Consider the following 24,791-nt stretch of genomic DNA (forward strand, 5'->3'; position numbering starts at 1 on the left):
GGATTCAGGTGGCTCATGCCTGTAATCCCAGCATTTTGGGAGGCTGAGGTGGGCAGATCACTTGATGTCAGGAGTTCGAGACCAGCCTGGCCAACATGGTGAAACCCCCATCTCTACCAAAAAAAAAAAAAAAGAAAAAAAAATTAGCTATGCAGGAGGCTGAGGTGGAGAATCACTTGAACCCAGGAGGGAGAGGTTGCAGTGAGCCGAGATTGCACCACCGCACTCCGCAGCCTGGGCAACAGAGCGAGACTGTCAAGGAAAAAAAAAAAAGACGTATCATGTAGTTCTGTAATCTGTTTGTCTTTCTCTTCTATGAAATTATGTTTCTAAGAACAAGATTCTGGCAAACAGTGGGTATTCAAGGAAGATTTGATGAAAAATACATGAACTGATTCATCTGTGTATCCTTAAAATCTGGCACAAGGCTAAAAATGTTTAAAGGACTGATTCTCCAGGCAGTGGGGAGGACTCATATCCAGCTCCCTGCTATAGTATTGGAAGCTCCTCATGCTCTATCTGCTGTTTCTCCTCCCCATCATCCCTCAAGCTCCAGAAATAAACCAGGTGTCTCAATACTTTTGTCTAATTCCCTCTGCCCTGCAATGGCTTCCTCTTTGCTCTTTTGTTTGGCGAATTCCAGATCAAGAGCCACTTCCCTGTGCAGCCTTCTTCCAACATCCCCCATTCTAGGAGACTCACGCATTCTCTCCTTTGTCGACACTCTGCCCCTTGCATACCCTGTAATTTCATAAATGCTTTTAGGCTCTACTGTAGCGATATGTTGACAAGTGTCTCCTTGAGCCTGTAGCTCCTTGAGAGCAGGATTTTTTTGTATCCCTATTTCAGCCTGACATCATGGAAATATTCCATAAATATCAGTCAAATGAGTGAATAAATATTTCAAACATAAATAGGTGTGCCTGATTCACAGATACAGTCCCACTGGTTACTTAAATAAGGGAATGACAGAATGAGATGAAGTATCTTTGTTTCAAGTTAGCTGTTTGTCTCCTGCATTCTCTATTTTACACATAATAAGGCAAGAGTTTTAGAGGAAGGAAGGCAAGTAGCATTAGCTTTGACGATTTCTCTTACGGATTATTTTGAGTCTTCAGCTTCAAAGATGACTGGATTATGCAGAAATGTACTGCCCTTTGTCGCCCTTTGTATTTGCCTTTCTCAAAGCAATAAACAGAAAGTGTGCTTTGGATAAACAAGAATAAGAGCCTTTATTTCTTGCTCTTCTGTTATCAGATAATTAAAGGGCAACTGGTATTTTCCCACTTCTACTATCTACTATACCATGAGGAGTTTTATAATTTTATAAACAATGACTTTCGAAACTAGAAGGAACTCAAATTATTTTACAGAAAAAGACTAAGGCTCAAACCACAGGTGTCTCTACTACACACCTACCACACAGCTGCAGTGAAAAGACTGTGTCCAGTGCTGGCAAGGTTGTTGAACATCTGGAACCCTCCTTTACTGCTGGTAAGAGTGGAACACTTCAGAAAACTATTTGGCAGTACCTACTAAAACTGAACTTATGATCCATCAATTCCACTCTTAAGTATATGCCAAACAAAGGTGGCCTTAAGTTCATCAAAAGGCATCTGTAAGAATGTTCATGGTGGCACCATAATCCCAAACTAGAAACTGCCCATATGCCCATCAATGGTAGAATAAACAAAGTATGCTCCCCAAGTTGAATACTACCCAGCAATGAGAATGAGTGAACCACAGCTATATGCAACTTTGTAGATTAATCTCACAAGGATAAAGCTGAGTCAGTTACGCCAGACACAAAACATAATGTCAGATTCCACTTACATAAAGGTAAAAAATAAGAAAAATCCACAGAGTTGGATGATAGTGGTTTTCCTCTGTGGAACCTTGAGTCATGGTACTGACTGGAAGGGAACATGAGCGAGGACTTTGGGGGATCGGCAACATTTTGCTTTTTGTTCTGGGTGCTGGTTACCTGGGTGTGTTTACTTTGTGAAATTTCATCAAGACATGTGTTTATAATTTGGGCTCTTTTCTGTATTTATGTTATATGGGTTAAGCATCCCAAATCTGAAAATCCAAAATCTGAAACTCTTTGAGCACTGACATGATGCCAAAAGGAAATACTCACTGGAACATTTTGAATTTCAGATTTTTGGATTTGGGATGCTCAATCAGTATAATGCAAATATTCCACAATCTGAAAAAAATCCAAAATCCGAAACACTTCTGGTCTCAATCATTTCATATAAGGGATACCCAACCTGTACTTCAAAAACAGTGCAACAATAGCCACAAATGAGTATGAGGAACAGAAATGAAATGACTTGTACAATATCATATGTAAAATGACAGAATTCAGGACTGGGACACATGAAATAATTTTTTAAACACAAGTTCTATAATATGCTGCAGATGAGACTAAGGTACCTCCTAATGTCCGCACATGACACATGCTGAAATACAGTGTGCAAAATAAACAATAGACGGTTGAGCAACCAAAGGCATACAAAAATAGAAACAGGAAGCAGCCAGCAGCCCGACTGAGAACTAGCATCCATTACTAGTTATTTGGCAGCAACATCTGTGGACTACAGCAGAAGACTTAGCAGGTAAAACCAACCAGCTATGACAAATTTGACAGAAACCAAATCTCCTTTCTTATTCTTTGTTCAAAACCAAAGTTTTCTACTTGGAGTAGATGAGGAAGATCACTGGCTTAATTCTTTGGCTCATGACATTGATATCCAAATTTTCTACAAATTGCTCATGTTTTTAATTAGTGACCCCCAGGAACTAATCACCTGGGGGTGATCTGACAAAATCCAGTTTTTTAGACTATGGAGAGTTAAAACTCATGATTCCACCAAACCACTGTCATTTAACAGAAGCACCAAAAATACCAAAGATCTTTAAGTCTGAGGTAAGAGAAAGGTAAGATAACTACTTTTTATCATAATCATTTTCATGATATATATTTAAAGCCAAAGGCTCGGTAATACTAAAAATTACTGCAACTTTTACCCATCATAATAGTGATCAGTGCTTGGTTTGTGAGTAGGGTCAAAATTTAATCAATAGCATATGAACAAAGCAGGACCTTGGTTGAACTGGCAAAAAAGAGCTATTAAATTGACCACAGGAATACTTTTTTCCACTTGACATCTCTATTATTCACTCATCAGCTGCTCAGGGATTCTGCTGCCCACTAAGAACAGGGCTCTGAATGAGCTATTGACCTTCTGTTCACCTTAGTTTCCTGAATGGTAAATTACAGAATTCAAATTAGAAAATCTGTATGCTTCCTAATTGCTTGGAAATGACTTTGGGCCAGGCATGTAGTATGTGATCTCTTCAAAATACTTTGACTCCTCTGGCTTCAAAACTTTATTTAAAGTGATACTGCTGAATGGTATTCCAATATGTGGAACTAGGGTTATTGTTAAGATGCATTTTTGCACATAAGTCAAAAAACATAAATATCTAGATGTGAAAATCTAAAGGGAGAAGGCAACACTTCCACTCTGTCTTTCCTTAGGATTCAAATAAATTGTCATTTACTGGTCTTTTACTACCCTACTTGGTTGCCCTGTAAGTTTCAGGTATTTCAAAATATAAAGGGAATGCTAGCCGATAATTATCCACATTTAATTTAGGGCAAGTCTTGAACAGAAATCATAAAGGCCTGATTAGCAGCTCGTCTGTCTTTACCTTTTGTGATGGTTTTGGTCTTAGCCTCAAGTAAAACTTCCCTATTGAAACATCAGTTGAGTTGCTGTTACCTGGACAAAATCACAAAGCTGAAAGGTAGAATGATGGACAAATTTACTTTGAAGATAAAGAAAAATTAGAACTATGAAATACTAAGAGCTAGAAAAGTCTTATTTTTTAGATGATAAAATTAAGTACCAGAGGGGGTAATAATTTGCTCAAGACCACAGAGCTGGGTCAAGATCGCAGGTTTATGGACTTTCAGGCCAGTTTTCTTTCACAAATAAGAAGTAGGATCTTTAACCGTGATGATTTTTGGACTTGGGATGCTCAATGAATAGTGCATCAATACAACATAATCAATATAGCTCAGTCAATACAGAAGAGATGTAGCATTATTCTCTAACAGGATTTGGCCAAATTGTCTTCAGATAGAGAATACTGCCTTCCAAGCTGAGAATTTGTCTATATTGAATGTACAAAAATCTATGCTTATGAACTGTGTCATAGAAGCACAATTTGTGAAAAATTATGTCACAGACAAGAAACTATGCATCCTCAAACTCTCCTTAGTAAAACAAGAAGTAGTTTGAGTTTGTATGTGGGGGGTATACCTCTGAATCATCAAATTGCTAGAAGGAGAAGACAAAATGGGATGGATTCTTGTAACTGTTGCATTCTCAGACCATTAATTTGAAAAATGTCAACTCTCTCTTCGTTATCAGGTAATCATAGAAGGCTGTCTGTATAAAGATCAGAAAATCCAAAACGGCAGTTACCCAAAGGAGAATATTTATAAATGCCTTCAGAATTTGCATTTAAATTTGAACATGGCAGTCTTTAGTGTCCTCAAGGTTTAAAAATACGAGACTAAAATACTCCATTGAGGAAGAACCAGAAGTTCTGATCAGGTAACCCATTCTCTCCTATGTTTATCATCAAAAAGTAGATACATAGACAGTAATACAGTGACATGTAGTTATTTATGGCACTTCTGTGACATGGTCTTTTGATGAGAAGATTCTTAAATATTGAAAATGACCCACTTTAATAAAAATAGGAAATTATATGCCTGTATATAAATGAGTGTTTTTATTTTTACATATGTGACAGTCTGCAGAGTGCCCTGATACAGCAAACAGCTTTGCTAAAAATGTACAGAAGCAGCTGATTATAGCTTTGGCCTGAGATTTTGGTAGTTAGTGCCCTTTCAAATCAGTATCTGCAGACTCAGCAAAAATCCATTGAGTTCTAAGCACCTGCTTTTCTAAAAAATTTGGGATTGGAACAACAATTTAACTCTGGAAGTACATGTATTTTCCTTCTAAGAAGGGTGTTATCCACATGGTATTTACTATTCAGGGTCCATGGTAACACCACAAATCCAAGAAGTAAAAGTTTATTCTTTGTTTTTGAACTGGCCAGATATCAAATGAACTCTGCTTTTTCTGAGGAGGTTGGAGCATCATGTTCCAAACAGAGAAGCAGAGAATTTGGCCCTAGACCAGAAATGAATGACACTCAAATTTCCTAGAGCATTTGTTCCTCACCCTATGAGATGCTAGAATCCAGACCCACCTGAAAGAGTGATGAAAGACCAGAGAATAACAAAGCAGGGCCGAGAATAATAGTTCATATTCTTAATGATAAGAGGGCTATGAAGTACACATTCTTTCACCTGATTTAATCATTTAATTAGAAGGAGGCCACAGAAAGCAGAGCATGTAATTGTAACAGAAGTGAAAATTATCATTGACTGTGAAAACCCAGTAAAAGCCACCCTACCCCACTTACTCAGTGGTGGACGTCATACATGTAAATATATACAGATAAACATCTCTGTGTCTTCTGTAACATCCTTTAATCTCCTTGGTAATCTATAACAGATATCTATTATATAGACAAGCACCAAGGCTCAGAGAGGTTATCTAAGCAGCCCAGTGTCACAGATCTAATCTCAATGGGGCTGAGTTTTGAATCTGGGTCTGCTGATTCTACCACTCACAGTGTCTGTGCGCTGACCCAGTCCAGGCTGAATGAGACAATCTGTTCCCAACTCAGAGCAACAAATACTACAGTACACAAACTACTCAACTGGCAGCAAAGTGAAGTCTATGTAGAACACAGCTGTGAGCTCTTAAGGGACTTGTGCAAGGAAGTCCTCAAAGGTGTCTATCAATGTCATAACTCAAATCCACAGACGGAAAAGAGGAAACGTTAAAGAAGGAAAACACAGCTTTTTCATGAGGCCTGCCAGATGGCTAGAGAGATGGATACTTTAGGGTTCTGAGCCTATTGTGGAAAAGGGGCATCTCTCTGATAAAAGAGGTTAAGAGGTTCACATCTCCCTCTACATGTTTTGAATATTCCAGTGGAGAAGGAGAAAGTTTCACAATGTATCTGAGCTTTAGAGCATTTACTATCTGGTTCAATGCCTTTGAAAAAATCCCAAACAAAGCTTGGCTGAAACATGAACATGATCCCAGAGTGTGAGTATTTTTCCATTGCAGTGACAGGCCAGCAGAATAAATCATCATCAGAGCCAGGATTTTTTTTTTTTTTTTCATTTAAACCTGATAAATTCAGAACTAAAATGCCACCAAGGAGACATTCTACAGATAGTTATTGGGCCCATGTCATGTGTCAGGTCTTGTGTTAGACACTGAGAATTGGGGTCACCACTAGGTGCACGAAGTCCAGAATCTTTACCCCCCTCCCCCAACACTTTAGAGTGTAGTGAATTATCCTAGAACAGTCTATATTTCAAAGAGCATATTGTAGATGAAAAGACTATCATTATATAGTCATGGCCAAGACTGAAAAAGAGATCTATACATTTTGGCTATATAAAAATAATCAGTGAACCTAAACTTCATGCTTCCTTAGACTTGCTTTTAATAATTTGTTTTGTTAGGTCCCTGACAACATTATGAAAAAAAGGTTTAAGAGTGACTGACAAGAAGGATGTCTGATGAAAAGTTCTTCAAGGAAGACAGCAGAACCCTATCGTGCTACTGTCTCCCACACAGCTAACAGCAAACATTCAATCAATGCTTGCTGAATAGCACGCCACCTCAAAGGCTTCCTGTTGTTAAGAAAAGGCAAAGCCATATTTTGGATTCCTCACACTTTTAGTCCTGAATGGCAGCTGGAACTTCTTTATAGACAAACACTAGTTGCACTGCATTGCAGAGATTGAATTTTAGGGCAGATCACTGTAGTTTAACTACATTCATTTTATGGATGAGAAAGTCACAGCTTATGGGGGATAGGGAAGTCTTCTACCTCCAGGGCTCTTTATGCCCTGTACTCTGTCCCCACCACCCCTGGCCTCTCCACCATTCTTTCCTTTGAAGCAGTACATTAATGACTAAACTTAGTTGCAAGCAAATTTTTTCACTAAGCCCAATTAAGTTCAGCATGTACTAGCTAGAAATTTTCTTAGCGGCTAAGCCTTTAGAAAGCTTAGTTACGGTGTACATATATAGTATCCTCCTTTATAAATCCTAAAAGTAAAGAAAGCAAACATTAGTGAACCCCATTTGCAAGATACTGAACATAGAAAATCTACTTCGAAAGCCAGATAATTGACCCCAATCAGAAAATCCACCACATCACATACCGGCCGTCCATGAATGCTTTCATAATATAACAGAGCCTTCTGCAGAGCCACTTTCTCATTAGCAATCTGGTCTTTGGTCATATCCTGTATAAACACAGGGATAGAGAATAGAGAATTGAAAGAGAAGGAAAATGTTTGTGAACATTCCAACTTCTTTACTTAAACAAATTAATAAAGCAAGGCTAAAAAGGATCCTCATTTAACAGCTCTCCCTAGCTCTAGCCAAAGTTCATTTAGAAATGGGCTATTCCCGAGCTCTTGGGAAAAACATGGCCAGCACAGCAGAACCATCATCAGCCACTTGGATCTCCCATGTGGCAGCAAAGGTGCGGTGAATACTGAGGTAGGCAGGGCTGTGAGGCACATGGGGCTTAGCTTAATGGCCCAAACAATGATGACGGTTCTAGGTTACATGGTCCCAAAGGTTTGTCTCTAATCCTTCTTCTACCTCAGAGAGTCACCAAACCTGCTATTAACCTAAACAAGTTCATTCTGTGATCTATATACAATAGAGTTTTGTTTTCAATCTGTAGTAAAAAACCAAAGCATCCACAGTTTACGTACTCTGCTGTTGTTTCATTGGCTTCTCTAGACACTTAAGAGTGTGGAGGGCTTACCAAGGCACCATCTTCCCACTGGGACTCACGTGGCGTGCCCTGGGTCTCTACCGCATTGCCTGAAATGGCTCAGGGCTTATGACTTCACAGAATCACCACACCTTTATGTCCTCAGGACGGCTGCTTTCCGCTCGCTTCTCCTGGAGCTTCCTCTGAATAGATTCCAGTGTGGCTTCAACACTGGGCTTTATTGCTTTATCTACCAGCTCTTGCTTCTTCTCATCTTCTTTCTCAAGTTGGGAACCAAAACTCTTGGGGAGTGTGTTGCTGCGCTGCCGCATCCTGGGAGTTAGGTCCTCTTCAGATATCTTTAGTTTTGACTCTAGTTGAGAAGATTTTGGGGTAGAGATACATGAGACCTGATGTCTGCCCAACATAAATTGTTTTTCTGTGGTATCAGTAACTTACTAGTTCTTTGTTCAGAGGGTATCTAGTTACAGTTTCAGTAGAAATCCTTGAGTTATTATGTAAAACCCGAGATAACAGTAACGTCTTCTTTGATTACGAGGAATGTTTTTCTAACACTAATTGCTGAGAATGCTTTAGCCACACCAGCCTATATGATGTTCTCAGAATGTGACATCCTTTTTTCGTCAGTGTTTAAAGGTATTTACTGATCTAATGGCCAACCACTGGCCAACCTTTTCTGTATGACTTACATACCTCATTCTGAAATTCGTCTAACTTTATATTCTATTTAGCTGTTTACATGACTCTATCTCTGAAAAGATGGGAATATCTTTGAGGGACGGGGGTCAAACCCTTTGCAGATTTATCTCTGTGTTCATTTGTTTGCCCCTACCACCATGGCAAATGGAGACTTGGATTAAACAGGTGTTTAAGAGAGGTTGACTTGAAACCATCATCCTTCTATTAGTGATCTAGGGAAATGAAGAAATGCTGCAGAATTCGCTTCTTAGCTGATCTGGTTTCCCTATGACTTAGATCATGTGAAGACCCAAGGAAGTGGTCACTCTGAGTAGCTGAGAGTGCTGGGAAGCATCTTGAAGGAACCTGGAATGCCTGAGCAGTGGCACTCAGTGGGAGTGGAGGTGAGAGATTCTGCATCGGGCTTGTTGTATAGAAGCCGCAGCTCCAGAACTTTACCCACCTTTAAGTTGTCTCCGGAATTTGGCAAGGTCATTTGTCCATTTCAGAACCTCTGCATTGGCTGCTTTGTCACTGTGGGAAGGCTGAGAAAAGAAAGTCTAGAGTAAATGCTTTGGAACTGGAGCAAGAAAAAGAAGAAACGTTTGATGATCATTTTTGTTTTAAATAGGAACGGAAAGTTCAGCCCCATCAGAATAAAAAATTAACCATGACCAATCAGAGCAAATGTCACAAGTGTAATTCCACTATCCTTTTTCACATTTGGTTATTTTGATGCTTTCAAAAAATTCTTCAGAGGGAAAATGCTTGCCATTATTTGTAGGGTTCGACCTATAAGGCTAACAGGGTAGAAAACGGAGGAGTATATGATGTTTCGTCCTGCAACCATTAAGAAAAATACCTTTCTGCCACTCCTGTGGGAAATGCTGAGTACAGAGCTGACAGCAGAATGAGTTCAGTACTAAGGAGATTTCAGCACATGTTATTAAATTAAATTTTAGTCAAACAAAAGATTTCATTCCACAATTTCTATGGTTCCTGCTTACTGATTAATTTAAAAATGTAGTCTTAAGCTTTCATTGTTTTTGTAAGAATACAGCTGTGCAAGAAAAATGCTGATACACAAAAGACTGGGGTTTATCAGGGTGTACCATCCCGGGTTTACTGCCTTTTTGTTGTAAGATTTCCTAGAGGTCTCTCTCAACCTTTCGTCGTTTCTTTGGGTTGTGGAAACCCTGGCATGCCCAGAGAGAGGAGGAGGTGAGAAGAACAGCGTGAGGGGACACTTACTCTGTACTTCTTCTCTTCTTCGAATCTATCTTCAAACTTCCGGATCTTCTTTTTAAGGCTCTGAATCCTTCGTGTGAGCTGGGCGGGTGTCAGGTCCTCCTCCTGCTCATCATCGTAGGACCCCAGAGAGGAGCTCCGCCGCCTGTGAAGAGAACGACTTGGGTCAGTTTTCCTGGGAGCAGTGACTGCTTGCTGAGAGGGACGCTGGGGAAGTGGGACCCTATGTGGCATGTGGGTGTGTGTGTGGGGGGGAGGGCGGGGGCAAAACCACGTCTTCCTCTTGAATGGAAGACCGCGGACTGATCCATTTGAGCTCGGTATGTCCCGCCTAGTAAATACATCTAGCCGTTTCTTGCTCACATTTACAATTAGCAAGGCTAGGACTGAATGTCAACCTTTCCTGTGGGCCTAAAGGAGTTGAACTGGAGAGCACTTTGGAAAGGGGAGGCTAAGAAAATTCAATATGTGATGTTGCAGTTGGGCCACAGCTCAAATGGGAAACTACCACACGGCCCGTGTACTAGGATGGAGCATTTCAAATATGTTCCTCCGCAGCCATCGGCGCCATACCGATCTTTTCTCATGCCGTAGGGTGATGCATTTGCCTGTCAGCAACACAGAGAAACACACCTCATGAAAGAATGGGCGTTTGGCGGGGAAGGAGGCACTTCTGTGTCATCCAGGTATTGCCTGCTCTGCCCGTAAGCATAGAAGCGAGGAGAGAGCATGGGGTCGCTGTCTTCGTCCAGCAGCTGACGGATCAGGCGCCCGGCCTGCGGCGAGAGGCGGGCTTCATCAGAGTCACTGTTCTCCCGCTGCCAGGAGGAGAAAGAAGGGATAGGCTCTGCAAAATGAGAGCGGTAAGAGGTCAGGGTTGTTCTTGAAAGCGCAAGTATTTCCCAGGCTTCCCAGATGCTTTAGGAAGCTGCCCATTGAATCGTTTCTCATTTTACAGCTAAGGTCCAGACTAATGACCCAACTGAAAGCACCAATATTTCTGACAGCCATCAACTACCTCTCATCTCCATTCTCACTTGTTTTCCAAAGAGAATTTGCTAGGGCTACCCTGAGGAGCAACCTTGAAGCGAGGAAGCCCAGTAGATCAGTGATAAAAACTTCCACTTGATGGCATCATTGAAAAGAAAATGTGTTGGCCGGGAAGATACTTGGCATCATGGCTGTATATCCTTTACTGAAACGACTGCGGAGGAAAGCTAAGGAACCACATCAATCTTGAGAGAGCCTATGTATTTAGGAGTTGATAACTTCCCTTGAGGTCACCCAGTAAGCTGTTTTGTGTGCTTCTGCTTAGTGTGTTGGGATTAGCACATTTAAGATGCATGCTTTGCGCTTGAAATTTCAGAAGCTGCTCAAGACTCCAGAGTGAGATGTATACGTAAATTAGCCAACAGAGGAGAAAGAACACCTTACAAAGGACAAATCTGTACAAATCAGTTTAGGTAATCTGCTACAAAAAAGTAACATACTCAGCACAAAATCTTTATCTGTCATTTAGGGAGGGAAAAGGGTAACTGTTTATTTCTATTTACGGCAAGACTTACCTCAGTGAGTTCCTTTCCTCACCAAAAAAAAAAAAAAAAAAAAAAAAAAAAATCCCATCTAAAAGATTTAAAAAATAGATGTCAGAAGACAAGATATAACGTATTTCATTTGTAATGTTTGCATTATAAAATGAGTTATGCTTTAAAGTTACTTGTAGGTTACTGCGTTTGCACAAGGCTGGAATTCAGCCATGATCTTCTAGGATTCCTAGACTTTGAATCACAGAACAGTTGCTCCTCTAACTATCATACTATAAAATGTGCAAAAACTATCTTAAATATGCTTATTCAGGCTGCTATTTAAAAAGATATTACAACCATAGACTTACAGCTGGGTGTAACTTCATACCTCAACTAATCTTGTGATTTCTCAATCCCGGCCACACATTAAAGTCACACAGGGAAGCATAAATGACTACCAGCACACAGGTCCTTACATCATCCAAGTCAACAATATTTAGGTGAGGGCCCAGATATGTGCCTCTCACACATGCATGAGCTTAAAAGCTGTTCAAGTGATGTTCTTGTGCAGCCAGGCTTGAGGACGATAGATCCAACCCAGCAGATGACAGATAAGAAAACGGAAGCCCCAGAAGCTGGGACTAGAAGCTAAGTCTCCTGACTTCCAGAGCAGTGCTTCAACTTAGAATGTGCCAAGTGCTTCTATAAGAGCGGCAACTTTCTGAGATTTCTGTAGACCTCGCAGAATAATAGGGAAGATAATCACATTCACTAAAAAAATTAACCTTATATGAAATGAGGTCCACAGGTTGTCACAATGTAAAGAGAACTAGGTTATCTGGAAACGCAGACAAAAACACAAATATTTTAAGAAATGAAAGCAGTGCTAAAGACCGATTCTTAATGTGTTGAGGCTCAAGAAGTGGCAGAGAACATGCTGGTAGATGTGCATGGCGAAAGCCAGAGAGGAACAGGAGGTGTTTGATCATTTGTACTAACACTATCAGTCTGCTCGTAGGTCAGAACCACCAACATGGAAGAATAAAAAATGGACTGAGAGGCGATGTAAGGAGAGAGGGGGTGGAAAGCAACCCCTAGAAAAAATAAAACAGGTCAGCTGCAGAAAATGGAACTATTAAACTGTCATGATATTTCATAAGGCAGAAGTAATTTTCTGCAAGGACTAAAACCCAGGAAAGGGAAAGAGTTAATATGGCTTGAACAGTAATGCAGCAGGCAGTAAGCTCACCGCAGAGTGGCAAAGGGGCAAAGCAATTGGGGGCAGGGCATGAAGCTTTTCTCGGGACAGAGGGCTTTGGCAAAGCAAAGTCTGATGTTGATATTGGCAATGGGTGTGCTGCTTAGTTTGACATTTCTACTCAGAAAAACTTAGTTTAAAAGGTGTTACTTTACATCCTGAAGCTCTTTAATGTGTTAGAATCTAGCAGAATATCGCCTTAAAAATGTTACAAAATCTGTAAGTTTTCAACCAGGTGGTCTCTGTGTATAAAAAATTTTATTTTAAGAGTGTGTGATAAGATAAACTGTGATCTTGACTTCACTATGAAATGCTAATCATGGAACTATTCAATAATCATACTTTGATGCTCTGTGGCTAATGACAGGGCCGTCCATCAGTTTTCTTGTTTGTTAACACAGCTTTATTTTGTGGCTTTATTCTTGACGGATCGCTTTACTGACTGGGAGATCAAATGTGTCCTTTTCCTAGTGTCTCCAGTGGTGTACGGGAAATACACAGCTGAAGCAATTCCAGCTTACCAGTGTCATTTTCTCCCAGAGCATATAGTAGGGTGAATGAATTCACTTATTTTAAAATAAGAAATGTAAGACTATATGAATTTCAACCTTAATAAATAGGTACGTTTCATCATTAGACTGCATGTAGAACAGAAGTGAAAGGTTTCTCATGTGTACAACACAAAATGCTTACATGATTCTCTTTTCTCTCTTTTCCGTTATTCTATCGTCTTATAATTTAAGGCTTCTACTCAAAATGACATGTAATACACAGTTCAATATAACTAAGGAATCAATAAAACTGTTCCCCATTTTAGTTTGAAATGATCTAAAAACATTTACAAGGCTCCTGTTTTGATAGTGGGCACTCAACTACAACAACAACAATAAAGTAAAGAACTAAGTAAGAACAGTGTGATAGACAATAGGTCCAATTGCACTGCCTGCCTAGAGAGCCGGTTTTGAGGATGTATCACGGACCATTCCCAGTTGCTACCTTGGGAAATATTTCGTATTTTAACCAGTGACTCTAGAGCAGGGAAGGAGACAGGGATGCTGCAAGAGAATTATTCAAAAAGAAAAACAGGAGGGGTGTGAGGCTTCACACTGGACTGTCTTGCTAAAGCAACACATAGAATAAATGCATTTTCAAATGTAGACCAAAATTCCTTGTGCAGTTAGTTTTGCTTTGAGTCATGTGTCTTGCCACAATGAACTCTGGACATAAGTATGACATGCCTCTCTATTAAAAATTAATCCACCCCGGTCAGTTGACATCGCAGCAGGTCAGAAATAACAGATAAAAGCTGCATGTTTGCTACTAAAGTAATAATAAAAAAAAAGGGGGAGTTCCAATTCAGACACTATAGTACACATGGATATCGCAGAAATTTTCTGTAGAAACAGGGAACATATCTCTGAATAATGCTAACGTGGTCACTGAGACATAGCCGCTCTCTGCTTAGCTGGCTGGATTCACTTACGATGCAAAGAAAACCAGTGATTGAGATGATTTATTTCTCCAAAATCTGCACAGAATTAAGGGGGCTGATGTTTTCCACATTTCCTTTCCAACTATATTATTTAGAGCCATTATTACCCCTTGGCAAGATGTAACCATCTTTCTGCTCAGCTGAGCTAGGAGGTAACTACACATCCCAGACATAGAAAGACATAAACCTCACGGTGGAGGCTCTTTACTGGAAGAATTTTACAAAATATTCTTTAGTGTTCCAAAATTTAACTTTAGAACAATGGTAGTTCTATCAAATTGTTCAACTAGTCTTGTAAACTATCAGAAAGAACCAGAGTGGTCAGCTGTATCAATCACAAATTTAATCTCTACATTTCATGTATCTGCTTTGTCCCTGTTTGCAAAGTTAATAAGCAAGCTATTTAAATCATTAATAAATATGTGGAACAGGATAGGGCTGAGGACTTTTTACCTGATGAGAACACCCCCATTTGAGTTGACTTTGATCCATTTATCTGCACATTTAGGAACAGTTGCTTAATCAGTTACTAATTCACTACCCTACCTGTCTTCTCTCCCACTTCTCTGACAAGGTTGTCACTAAGGTCCTGTCAAAGGCTCTGCCGAGGTTTTTTCAAATGCACCATTTCCCTAATATAGAATCTAGTATTAATATTATCAAAGAAAGAAAGGAGGTTGGTATGACATGGTTAATCCTTAGTAAATCTGTAGAGGACCTAGTAATCACTGATTCCTCTTGTGTTCAGAGCCGTCCATGGCCATTTGGTAAACTGCGGTCTGGTTTGAAAGAAGGCAAACTTAGGCTGATTTTTCTTGAAACTATACTTGGAAACATTTATGGAAGATAAAACTAAGACTCACATAGTGCCTACTATGTGTCCATACTGTGCTGAACACTTAGCATATTTTAGCTCATTTAATCCTTGCAATAAACTTATGAAGTAGATACTACTGTATCTACTCTTCATTATTACATACTGTTACCATCCTATTTAAAGATGGGGAAATTAAGGCGAAAACCGAGACATGTTTACTAACTTGCTGCAAAGCTGGTAAGCAGCAGAGCCAGGATCCGACCCCAGGGAAGCTGACTCTTAACCACTTTGATTTATTTCCTGCAAGGATACAAAACTGGCATTGTTTAGAAAGAGGCATCAGGTAGAAGTGAGGAAACTTTTACCTTGAACCATCATTTTGCTTCTTTTGCCTCAATATTCTTATCTATATAGTAGGAAGGTTCGAGTGGAAGATCTTTTAAGATCTCTTGCTTTTCTACGACACTTTTAAAGAATTTCCTTTCCAGTTATTTCCAATAGGCAGTAACTGATGAGCTGGATATATGAAATACCCTATATCGTTTTAAAAATACCACCCATCTCTCGATTTTTTGAAGTGGGGTATTGCCAGGTTGCCTAGGCTGCTTTTGAACTCCTGGGCTCAAATGATCCTCCTGCTTCAGCCCCTAAGTAGCTGGGACTACAGGCGAATACCACCATGCCCAGCTTAAAATGCCCCTTTAAGTTTAATTCGATCAGGACCTACTGAATAGAGTAGCTGAGTGCTTAAACTCCAGTACTTACACAAGGAGTATCCTCGAATCAACATAATTGACTGCTTGGGAACATTCTAATTATGCAACTCTGAAGAACTTTAAATAACACAGAGTAGTACATGAAATTTGTGTATTCATTTAACTCTGGAGATTGAAAATTCTAGTAATAGTCATGTGGATAAACCAAATAATGTGTCCTAAAACAGCTATATGTATTTTAAAAACATAGTTTGCTTAGTATTTGCCAATAAGCATGAACAGACTCAGATCCTACATTCACTTTGCGAAGGTCCCATTCTACATATCTTATGGAATCTGTTTATTAGTTTTATTTCCCTTTTTGTTTCCTTGATACTGAGCCCCAGAAACCAATGAACATCATTTCCGTGTGGATGGGCAGTACTTAGTGAACAGCATGCTGGTGCTCGCCTCTGCAGTATCGCCTAACATTTTACAGTTCTATATTAATGAGAGTATGGGCTATGGTATGGGGATGGGAAGGAGCAACCAAACCAAAAAAGAGGGGATGGTGGCTTGAAGACTGGTGATGGGGTCCTGTAGGCGGATACTGGTTCACATGGTTTTTGGTAATTATGACTCTAATTTACATATTTTGTTGCACCGGCTTCACATCCACAAATTAGTGCAAAGTCTATTCCTTACTGGAAAGACACTATTTGGTTTCTTACTTTAGCTATTTAAAAAGTGATAGTTTAGTGATCAGACTTACTGCTCTCATTTTATGCAAAAATTCCTTTATTTTGATTATAGTTATAGCTATATTGATGCTATAATGTAACCGAGAAAGTTACAATAAGTACATAATCTTTCTAAAAAGGTCACTGAAAGCAGTAACCAAATGATCAGAATAGCTTTGATGTGAACCCACGTAGATTTTAAAGATATGTCCATTCAATGACAAACACAGTAACTGGCAAAACAAAAACAAAACAAACTAAAGCAAGTGATTTCAAAAATTACTTGGAATATACAATTCACTTTCCCAAGCCTATTGAAATGCAATGTATTTTTTTTCCAATAACCTTTTAAAAATATATCTAGATTTCTAAAATAAAACGTTGGTTCCTCCAATTATCTGAAAGAACATTTTTTATGGTAATAAAATAGTTTTAAGGAAAGTATAAACTGGTTTTATCAGTCACTCTGAAGAGTATTTTCAGCTTTATATTAGCCTTATTTAAGTGGCTGGGAGAAACGATACATTTATGACTAACCAAGATAAAAATAATCAAACTGAGTCCATTTCAGGAGGAAGAAAAAAATGTGGCAAATTTGAATTTTAACCAAAAATCCTACTTTTTCTCTAGAGCTTTATGGCAGACCGTATCACTAAGACTCACATATAACATGTATTTTTTGATCGTTGCATTTTTCTTTTATTTGGGTAACAGTGACTACTATGGGACTTTTTGTGGGGGATGGGGACACAGGTTTTTAATGTATGAATTAAAAACTAATGTGATTATTTCAAAGTACTCAAAAATGAAAGAACAGAAAGGTACTCAGGAATATATAACTTAAATTAAAAATTAAACAACCCTGCATTTTGTTGCTGAGTGAATGCATTTTGAGCTGAAAACAGCTGAAAAAAAATTGCAAATCCACTGCCAAATTATATAAAAAGAAATAAAACAGGTTTCTTAGATTGCAAGGTCAGGGAACTAGAATAAAAAACAGTGTGTTTTCACTAAAGCCCTGGGTACCAGAAGCATAATAGGGTTTACTCTTTTTCACCTGGTGGTCTTTTCAGATCTTCCCTTGATCCTTTATCTAAGGTCATTAACATAATTTCTTGGTTTAAAAAAAAAAAAGAGACAGGAAAGTGGGTAGGGAGAGAAGACAAGGAGATCCAGGTGCTGAAACGGGACTGATTTTTCACAGCTGTGACCCCCCGGCAAGTCATTGTGTTAAGTCACCCTGCCGTATTGAAATCAGGTGCACATTTTTTCCCTCCTCGAAGCCTCCAACGCACATACTATATAGAGGTAGATTGGCATTTATTTCGGATCCACGTTGGTATGTGTTTGCATGCAGACACATGGATAGTGAAAGGATAAGCAGCTTGATAAAACTGCTGCAATATCCTCCCTGAAACACAGTTTTGATAAGGATACTCTCGTCTTCCTCACAAGTACATTTCTAACGTTTTCACCGAAAGTCTCTGGAAAAAAACCCAATCTAAAGCACTGTATTACAGGCTTTCAGTAAGACGCACGTATTCACTGTTCCTTTTGATAAGCAATTCCCTTACATTTGCTAACCTGAAATAAAATCTATCCATAAAAACAAACGTAGAAACAAAGCAAACCAAAACGGCATTCTTGAAAAACGGGAAGGAGATTTCATGAAAGGCAGGTGGCTGGCATGCAGCAGTGGGAAGATCGTGCTACAGAGGGTAGAAAGCCTACAAGCACACCAGTTCCCTATTACTCTGCTTGGTACTATGGGGGGGCGGGGGGAAAGACATGCACACATCAGCACTCCTGGTGAGTTACAAAGAAAAAAAAAGGCCTGCAAGGTGACACTATGATAAAGGGCAAACATATTTTCTTTCTTAGATTGCAACTACCCTCAGCAACATTTACCCTGAGGTGTTCCTATGCCAGGTCAAGGATTTTCAGTCATTTAGAAATGCTGTTACTTCTGCATGCATAGCTCTCTCTCTCACCCACACTCTCGCACGGTTACTGCCTCTCATTTGTGCTTATTTATATATGCTTTTCTGATAGTAAATCATCCTGTCAAACGACCCTACCTTCCCAGTTCTTCTCATCACACAATGCAGTCAGGTCCAACTGGGGCACTTCGGAGACAAAGCTCTCCTGCTGGTCACCGGCATCTTGATTCCTTTGCTGTTTGGTGTCAGATAGGCTGGGATGTTCCTGGATCTTCATTGTGGGGCTCTGCAATAACAGCACAATGTACCCAAATATCTACTGCTCACCCCAAACCCAAAGATGACTGCAGCAATTCCACTCCTTTAGGAGAACACCTCCCAGGCCACAGCTGCTAAGGCATCCAGCACAGAAATAATCATGGCTTGATGCCCCCCGGATCCTAGCTGGCCACTTGCATGCAAAAAGCAACTGTCCATCTGTGCTCCTTTAACTTTCCTCAGGCTGCTTTTCCCAGTGACTGCAGGCAGCTGACAGTCTCGGTGATTACTGATTGGGGCCAGGAATGAGGGAAAGGAGTTTGGTGTTTTCTTAAAGGAGTATGGATCTCCAGACTGTAAACAACAACAAAGAAAACCGGGGACTGCTGTTGCTAAGGCTGTAGTAGCAACATGGTGTCTTTCGCAGGTGGACTTCTTTGCTCCTTAGGTAAACAGTCCTGCAAGCCAGGAACAGAGGCTGTGTACGCGAAAGCTCCCCTGCTGGCCCTGGCTGCTTAGATCAATTAAACGGGGCTAGCTGCACACTCCCAGATTTCCTGTGGTTGTTTCCTCGCCGAGTATTGGGAGAACAGACTATTTATGGAGGAGGTCTGGGTATTAAAGCATTGTTGCGCAAATTCAAACAGCACAGGGGTTTGGCGTCTCATCTCAGCTAGCAGTAAAGAATACGGGCTCTGGAAATGAGCCAAAATTACATAGGGAGCAATTTTTTTTTTTTTTTAAGTAAAAAGTCAAGAGCTGGCAAGTCAGTGATGCATAATTCATGCCTTACAAATAGGCAACTGTCACTTGTTTTCCTACTGTTCATCTACTCTGAATATTAAATACTTGGCTACACTTGGTTTTGCTTATTGGTGGCACCCACAGTAGGCTAGGACCTCTGAGGGATGAAGAAATCCTCCCCAAAAGGCTGATATTCAAGTTACTAATTTTATGTTTAAACAAACTGCACTGGAATTGATTTTTTTTTTTTTTAACCTTGCTCTCTGGGCAATCTGTAAACTCAACCATTGTCACTCTTCCCTGTCTCATACAATTATATACAAAGTGTTTATGAAACAGTTGGCTTACAAATGTATTCCTTAAGTGGCACAGATCTGTACAAAAGATTTTCTTTAGGATTAACTAGAAATGTATTTGGGCAAATATACTATCATTAAATGAAAAAACTAAAAACATCTGGAAATCATAAGTGATTTCATTAATGTATGAAAAACGTTCCGATGCTTAAAATAAAGCACCACTTAAGACTTTCAGCCACTTTTAATAGCTATCCAACCTACTTTGAAATCATCAGGGAAGAGCCAGGGTTTTTTAAGATTATATTTCCGTTAAATGATGCATGGAGACTGATATTTTCTTCACATTTGAGATAAAATGAAATATCATCAATCAGTTTATGATGAGCTAGTAAAGTCTTATAGAAATGCCAAGTAAATCTGGAGCTTTAAGATACTTTTAAAATGCTGTTTGTTTACTGGGGAAAAAAAGAGATTAGGCATTTATGTCACAAAAAGTATTTTTCCCTTGAGCCAAAGCCTAAGCGGACCAGGGTTAAATGCCCAAATGCAGTTCTCAGCTTTTTACGTTACAAAGCCACTCAGTTACCAATCGTGTGTGTGCCTGGGTTGAGGGGGATGGGGTTGCAGGCAGGGGGAAGCAAAAGAGTGAGAATATGCATATATGCATACAGCAACTCAGCCTTTTCTCAACAAAGATCTATAATGCTTATTACATTCACAGACATCAAAAAAAGAATACCAGAAATATGATTTTAAAGTATCATATTTCCTTCATAAGGAATACACATCAAGTCATTTAAACCATAATGCCATAGAAAGGACAAGAGTTTTGCTTACCAGCAGACCTGGGTTTGAAGGGTGGCTCTGACCTTTACTAGCCCGGTGACCTAGCTGAGTTGCTTCCCTTCTCTAAGCCTCCATTACCTAACCTTTAAAATGGCATTAGTGGTACCAATTTGCAAAGTTCTTTGGAAGATCTGTCAGAAGGTATGAAAGACCCCCAGCATGGTGTCTGGGGCAGGAGAGACACAAATGGAAGCCATCATTCTTTCTCTGCTACTATTTGACACCATATGACAACAAATGAATGAAACCGTGGCACACCTCAAAATTGCTCGAGAGGGGAATTAGAGACAAGGCAAATACAATTCCAATTTGAGGGGAAGCATATTACAACAAAGGATGGAAGACAGCATGGAATGTATTATGAAAAAGTACGAGTGAAAAGAGCCACTGCTGTATCCGTCATGAATCAGCAACAGAAACCTTGATTTGGGGGCAGACAGGTGTGGGCTGGAGGGCTGAGGGAGGACAGCTCATCACACAGAAGGAAGGAGGAATAACAAGTGCACATGTGGGTGTGAGAGCATGGCACGCTTGGTCACAGCAAGAGAAGAGTTTCAGGGTGACCAGCCCTTAGGACAGGAAGGAGGAATGGCAGAAGACAAGGGTGTCAGCTAAGTAGATGCTGGACTGTGAAAAGCCTCATATGCTGGGCTAAATATTATATACTTATATACTCAATAAATATTATTTCATAATAGTGCTGCCTATTATGTCAGGTGCTACAGATACAAAGACAAAACTTATTCATTCAAAAGAAATGATTTTTCAGTACCTGCTGTTTGCTAGACAGTTTTTTCATACACTGGGGAAACGATGGTGGACAAAATAAAATCCCTGTCCTAATGAGTCTTACAGAGAAAACAGTTAATCAACCAAAAACTGTTAAGGCTCTGGAGAAAAATAAAGCAAGGCAAGAGGGATGGCGGTGGTGGTGGTTGAGGCCTGTATTTTATATTGCGTGGTCAGGGACAGTCTCTGGGATAAAGTGACAGGAAGTGAGAAAGTGGGCCATTTGTGGAAAGAACATTCCAGGAAGAAAGAAGACAAGTGCAAAGGCCCTGAGGCATGGTCAGTTTTTCTATATTTCAGAAGTAGTACAGAGGTCACTGTTTTTGGAATCTTGCAGAGGACAGCCAGAGCCACCATAAACAGAAGGTGAGGATGTGTCACATATAATGAGGCATTAGGTCATTCACACCATAGACCTATGTCAACTTACGTGAGCTACACTTCCTGGCTGATTTGTGACACAGCAGTGGAGAGATCCCTCCTACACAAACCTACACCAACTGCCACAGCCCCAGACACACTAAGACCAGCACACCCTAACTGCATGTGGAAATGCACGTGTCCTGTCCTGCTGTGCTCCCATCAGTCCCTGAGGCTGCTGTCCTACTTGCTCGAGTCCCAACTTTTGGCCCTGCTGGTCTATGAACCTGGACAGGGTTGCCTTGCCTGGGGTTGCAGACTGCTGACGGTTTTTTGTACATGTGGGTGCTGGGGATGCTGTCCTATGTCCTATGGCCCATGGTGAAGTTCTTCAGGCTCCATAAAAACTAGCATAAAAACTGCTCTGCCTTCCAATGGTAGCCTAGTCTGGGTGCAGCATCTTGCCCAGTTGCTTCACCCTCTCCAACAGGGCTCTTTAGATAGTATTGCAAAGATTATCATTAGTCTATATCTCCCAATAGGTCATTAAGGTTAAAACATCAAAGGCATTCTCAAATATCAAAATATTTTTGGTTTCAAATTTTGTTATTTACATGTCTAATATCTTCTGTTAAATCAGAAAGTAAATTATTTTCACAATTTTCAACTCCAAGATCCTCGTACTGTGATGTCATATACTAAACTTTGTCAAAAATGCTGCATTATATGAAAACACACCATGTGTGCTGAAACAAATTGTTTGCCTCTTAGGTGAAGCAATATAGTATGACATATTAGGATGGGTTTTGGAGGCAGAGACTCACATTTAGATAGCAGCTTTACAAGCTGCAAGACTTTGAGTAAACTTCTTTGAACTTTTGCTTTTTTTTTTTTTCTCTAATACAGGAACACGACTTTGTAAGGTCTATGAGGGTTAAAATGAAAAAACGTGTATAAAACAGCCTACAGAAACTGTAAACAATGCTATTTCCATTATACCCTTCTTCCCTTTTCCATTCATTCATTCATACATTTGGCAAGTGTTTACTGAATATATACAGTGTTCCTACTGCTGGAATTTAGTAGCAAGCAGGATAAAGGATTTAGTGCAGAAGAGAGACACTGAACATAAAAGCGCCAAGTATCCTGTATGTTACAAAAGAAATACAGGATGCTATGGGGTAATTATGAAGAGAGCTCATGTCTCCTGGGGCCTCGGGTAACATTTCACATTCAGGTCAAGGAGCCATTAATTATGAAGCTATCAGTCTAATCTTTGCCAAGACTTGTCCCTGTCTAGCTGGACCTACCTTTTTCTATCCCAAGACTTTATTCGACTCTGCTGTTTCTCTGGTTTCAAATAATTGGTGAATTTTTGTTTCATTCCTTCTTTTGCCCTGCACAGGATATAGTTAAGTGGCCTAATAGTTTATCAGAGCCAGGAATGACAATATCAGAGAGTACGCTAATGCAGTTTGCACAGGAAGAAACTACAGTATTAACAGAAGAACTACACAGAACCATAAACATTTTTTGTTTGGCCTGACAATAAAAAAAGTGGACATAAATTTTCAAAAATCCATGTGAACTGCAAAGCTTCATTGGACTTTGGCTATTAGATGGATTTGGAAGAGAATTTGAAGTAAATAGAGCTTTTTAACTTTTCTGGTTATAATATTAAAATAAAGTCCTAAAGCTTCCATGAAAACAGTGAAGTCAAAATAATAGTCCTCCACTCCATAAATACTTTTCAGAAATTTGCTTTTTCAGGTCAAATAAAAGCCTGTACTTGAGATCTTGTGATACTAATATTAATTCTCAGTCTTGATTGAAAGGCCTTGTCTTCTCTCCTTCTTTCTCTCGTCTCTTTTTCCTTTCCTTATTTTTGGCAGGATAATAAATATGGAGCTAGTCTTAATTTTTTATTATGAATGTCTTGTTTGTTATCAAAGGTATGCTTCTAAGCTCTCTTAAGCAGTAGGCTTAGAAAGCATAAAGAATGTAAAAATATTTTGAAAGAACTTAACACTTCACTGACCTTAGAGTTCTGACATAAAATGATCTCTCCCAGATAACGTAATTCCTTTACATGTAGTTAATAATTCTTACTTGTTCTGACTTCTCAACAGAGATTCATTGTAAGGTTTTAGTTTTAATATTCCAGATTTTATACAGAAGCATAAAATATTTTCATCATAAAACATTACTGATCAGAAGGGATTAAATTAAAGCATAAAGTATAAACTCCCTTGGAAACAGAACTCTGAAAATCTGTAATTTCAGGGATATCTTTTAGAATCTAGAAATTGCTAGTTTTAAGGATGACCTCTCTTCTGGATACTTGTAGTTTGTTAAAAGGGTTTAAAAATAAACAAAAGAACAAAGACTCTAGATTCTGCATGCCCAGTGTGCCTGGCTCTTCCTTATGTCATTTCATATCACCCAGACAGGATATTTTATTAAAATGTCAGCCTTTCTGAACCTACCTAAAGAAACTGTACTGTAATTTTGGACATTTCGAAGTGACTCTTAACTTTTTTTCTCATTGCTAGTGGGTCACTAAACAAACTTTAATCCAAACCATATAAGGAACTCTTATGAAATAGAAATGGGTAACTCTGATTGACTAATGCTCATCTGAGATCTCAGGAGAATCTTTTTGGATAAGATTAGTTGTATAATTAAAAGAAATTAAAAAGACATGAAACAAAGGGATAAGCCCACGTTCACTTTCAACACATACTCTCAGACAAACACATTTAAGGCTGCAAATTGATTATATAAAAATGGAGTCACAGTTGTAAGTTCATTTGTCTTTGGGCGGCAGGTCTAAGTGAAGCCTCTGCCTGTCTCTCTAAAGAGCATTTCTGAGGCTGAAAACAAATGTTCCTCATTCTAATGAAAATATTAGTCCAAAAAAAAAAAAAAAAAGGAAAGAAATCAACTTTCCCCAAGACCTGTCACATGCTATGTTATCTTATATGAATCTGAGAGTTTACGAGGAGATTTTAAAATGACATTAATAAGGTTGAAATCTGTCTTAAAGGAAAACAAAATGGGAAATATTACAATATATATTTAATAGTGGGCATGTAAAATCTGACATCTCAATCTTATGCAATGAAACCTGAAACAAAATAAATACTACTGGCTAAACAGAACTCTAAGATGA

The 24,791-nt window shown here is 39.3% G+C and overlaps 1 protein-coding gene across 16 annotated transcripts in view; it reads right to left on the minus strand.

Annotated features, from left to right (window-relative positions):
• Positions 1–24,791, minus strand: part of FAM13A (family with sequence similarity 13 member A) — a 367,080-nt gene that overhangs the window by 13,672 nt on the left and 328,617 nt on the right. For all 16 annotated transcript variants that reach the window (XM_010334789.3, XM_010334792.3, XM_074396438.1 and 13 more), the window contains 6 exons: positions 18,462–18,609; positions 10,489–10,702; positions 9,859–10,000; positions 9,071–9,152; positions 8,061–8,281; positions 7,343–7,426 (listed from right to left, as the gene is read on the minus strand). In XM_010334789.3, the coding sequence (XP_010333091.2) occupies positions 7,343–7,426; positions 8,061–8,281; positions 9,071–9,152; positions 9,859–10,000; positions 10,489–10,702; positions 18,462–18,609 (891 nt within the window). The remainder of the gene's footprint in view (positions 1–7,342; positions 7,427–8,060; positions 8,282–9,070; positions 9,153–9,858; positions 10,001–10,488; positions 10,703–18,461; positions 18,610–24,791) is intronic.

Source organism: Saimiri boliviensis, chromosome 3 (assembly GCF_048565385.1).
Source record: "Saimiri boliviensis isolate mSaiBol1 chromosome 3, mSaiBol1.pri, whole genome shotgun sequence".
Lineage (NCBI taxonomy): Eukaryota > Metazoa > Chordata > Mammalia > Primates > Cebidae > Saimiri > Saimiri boliviensis.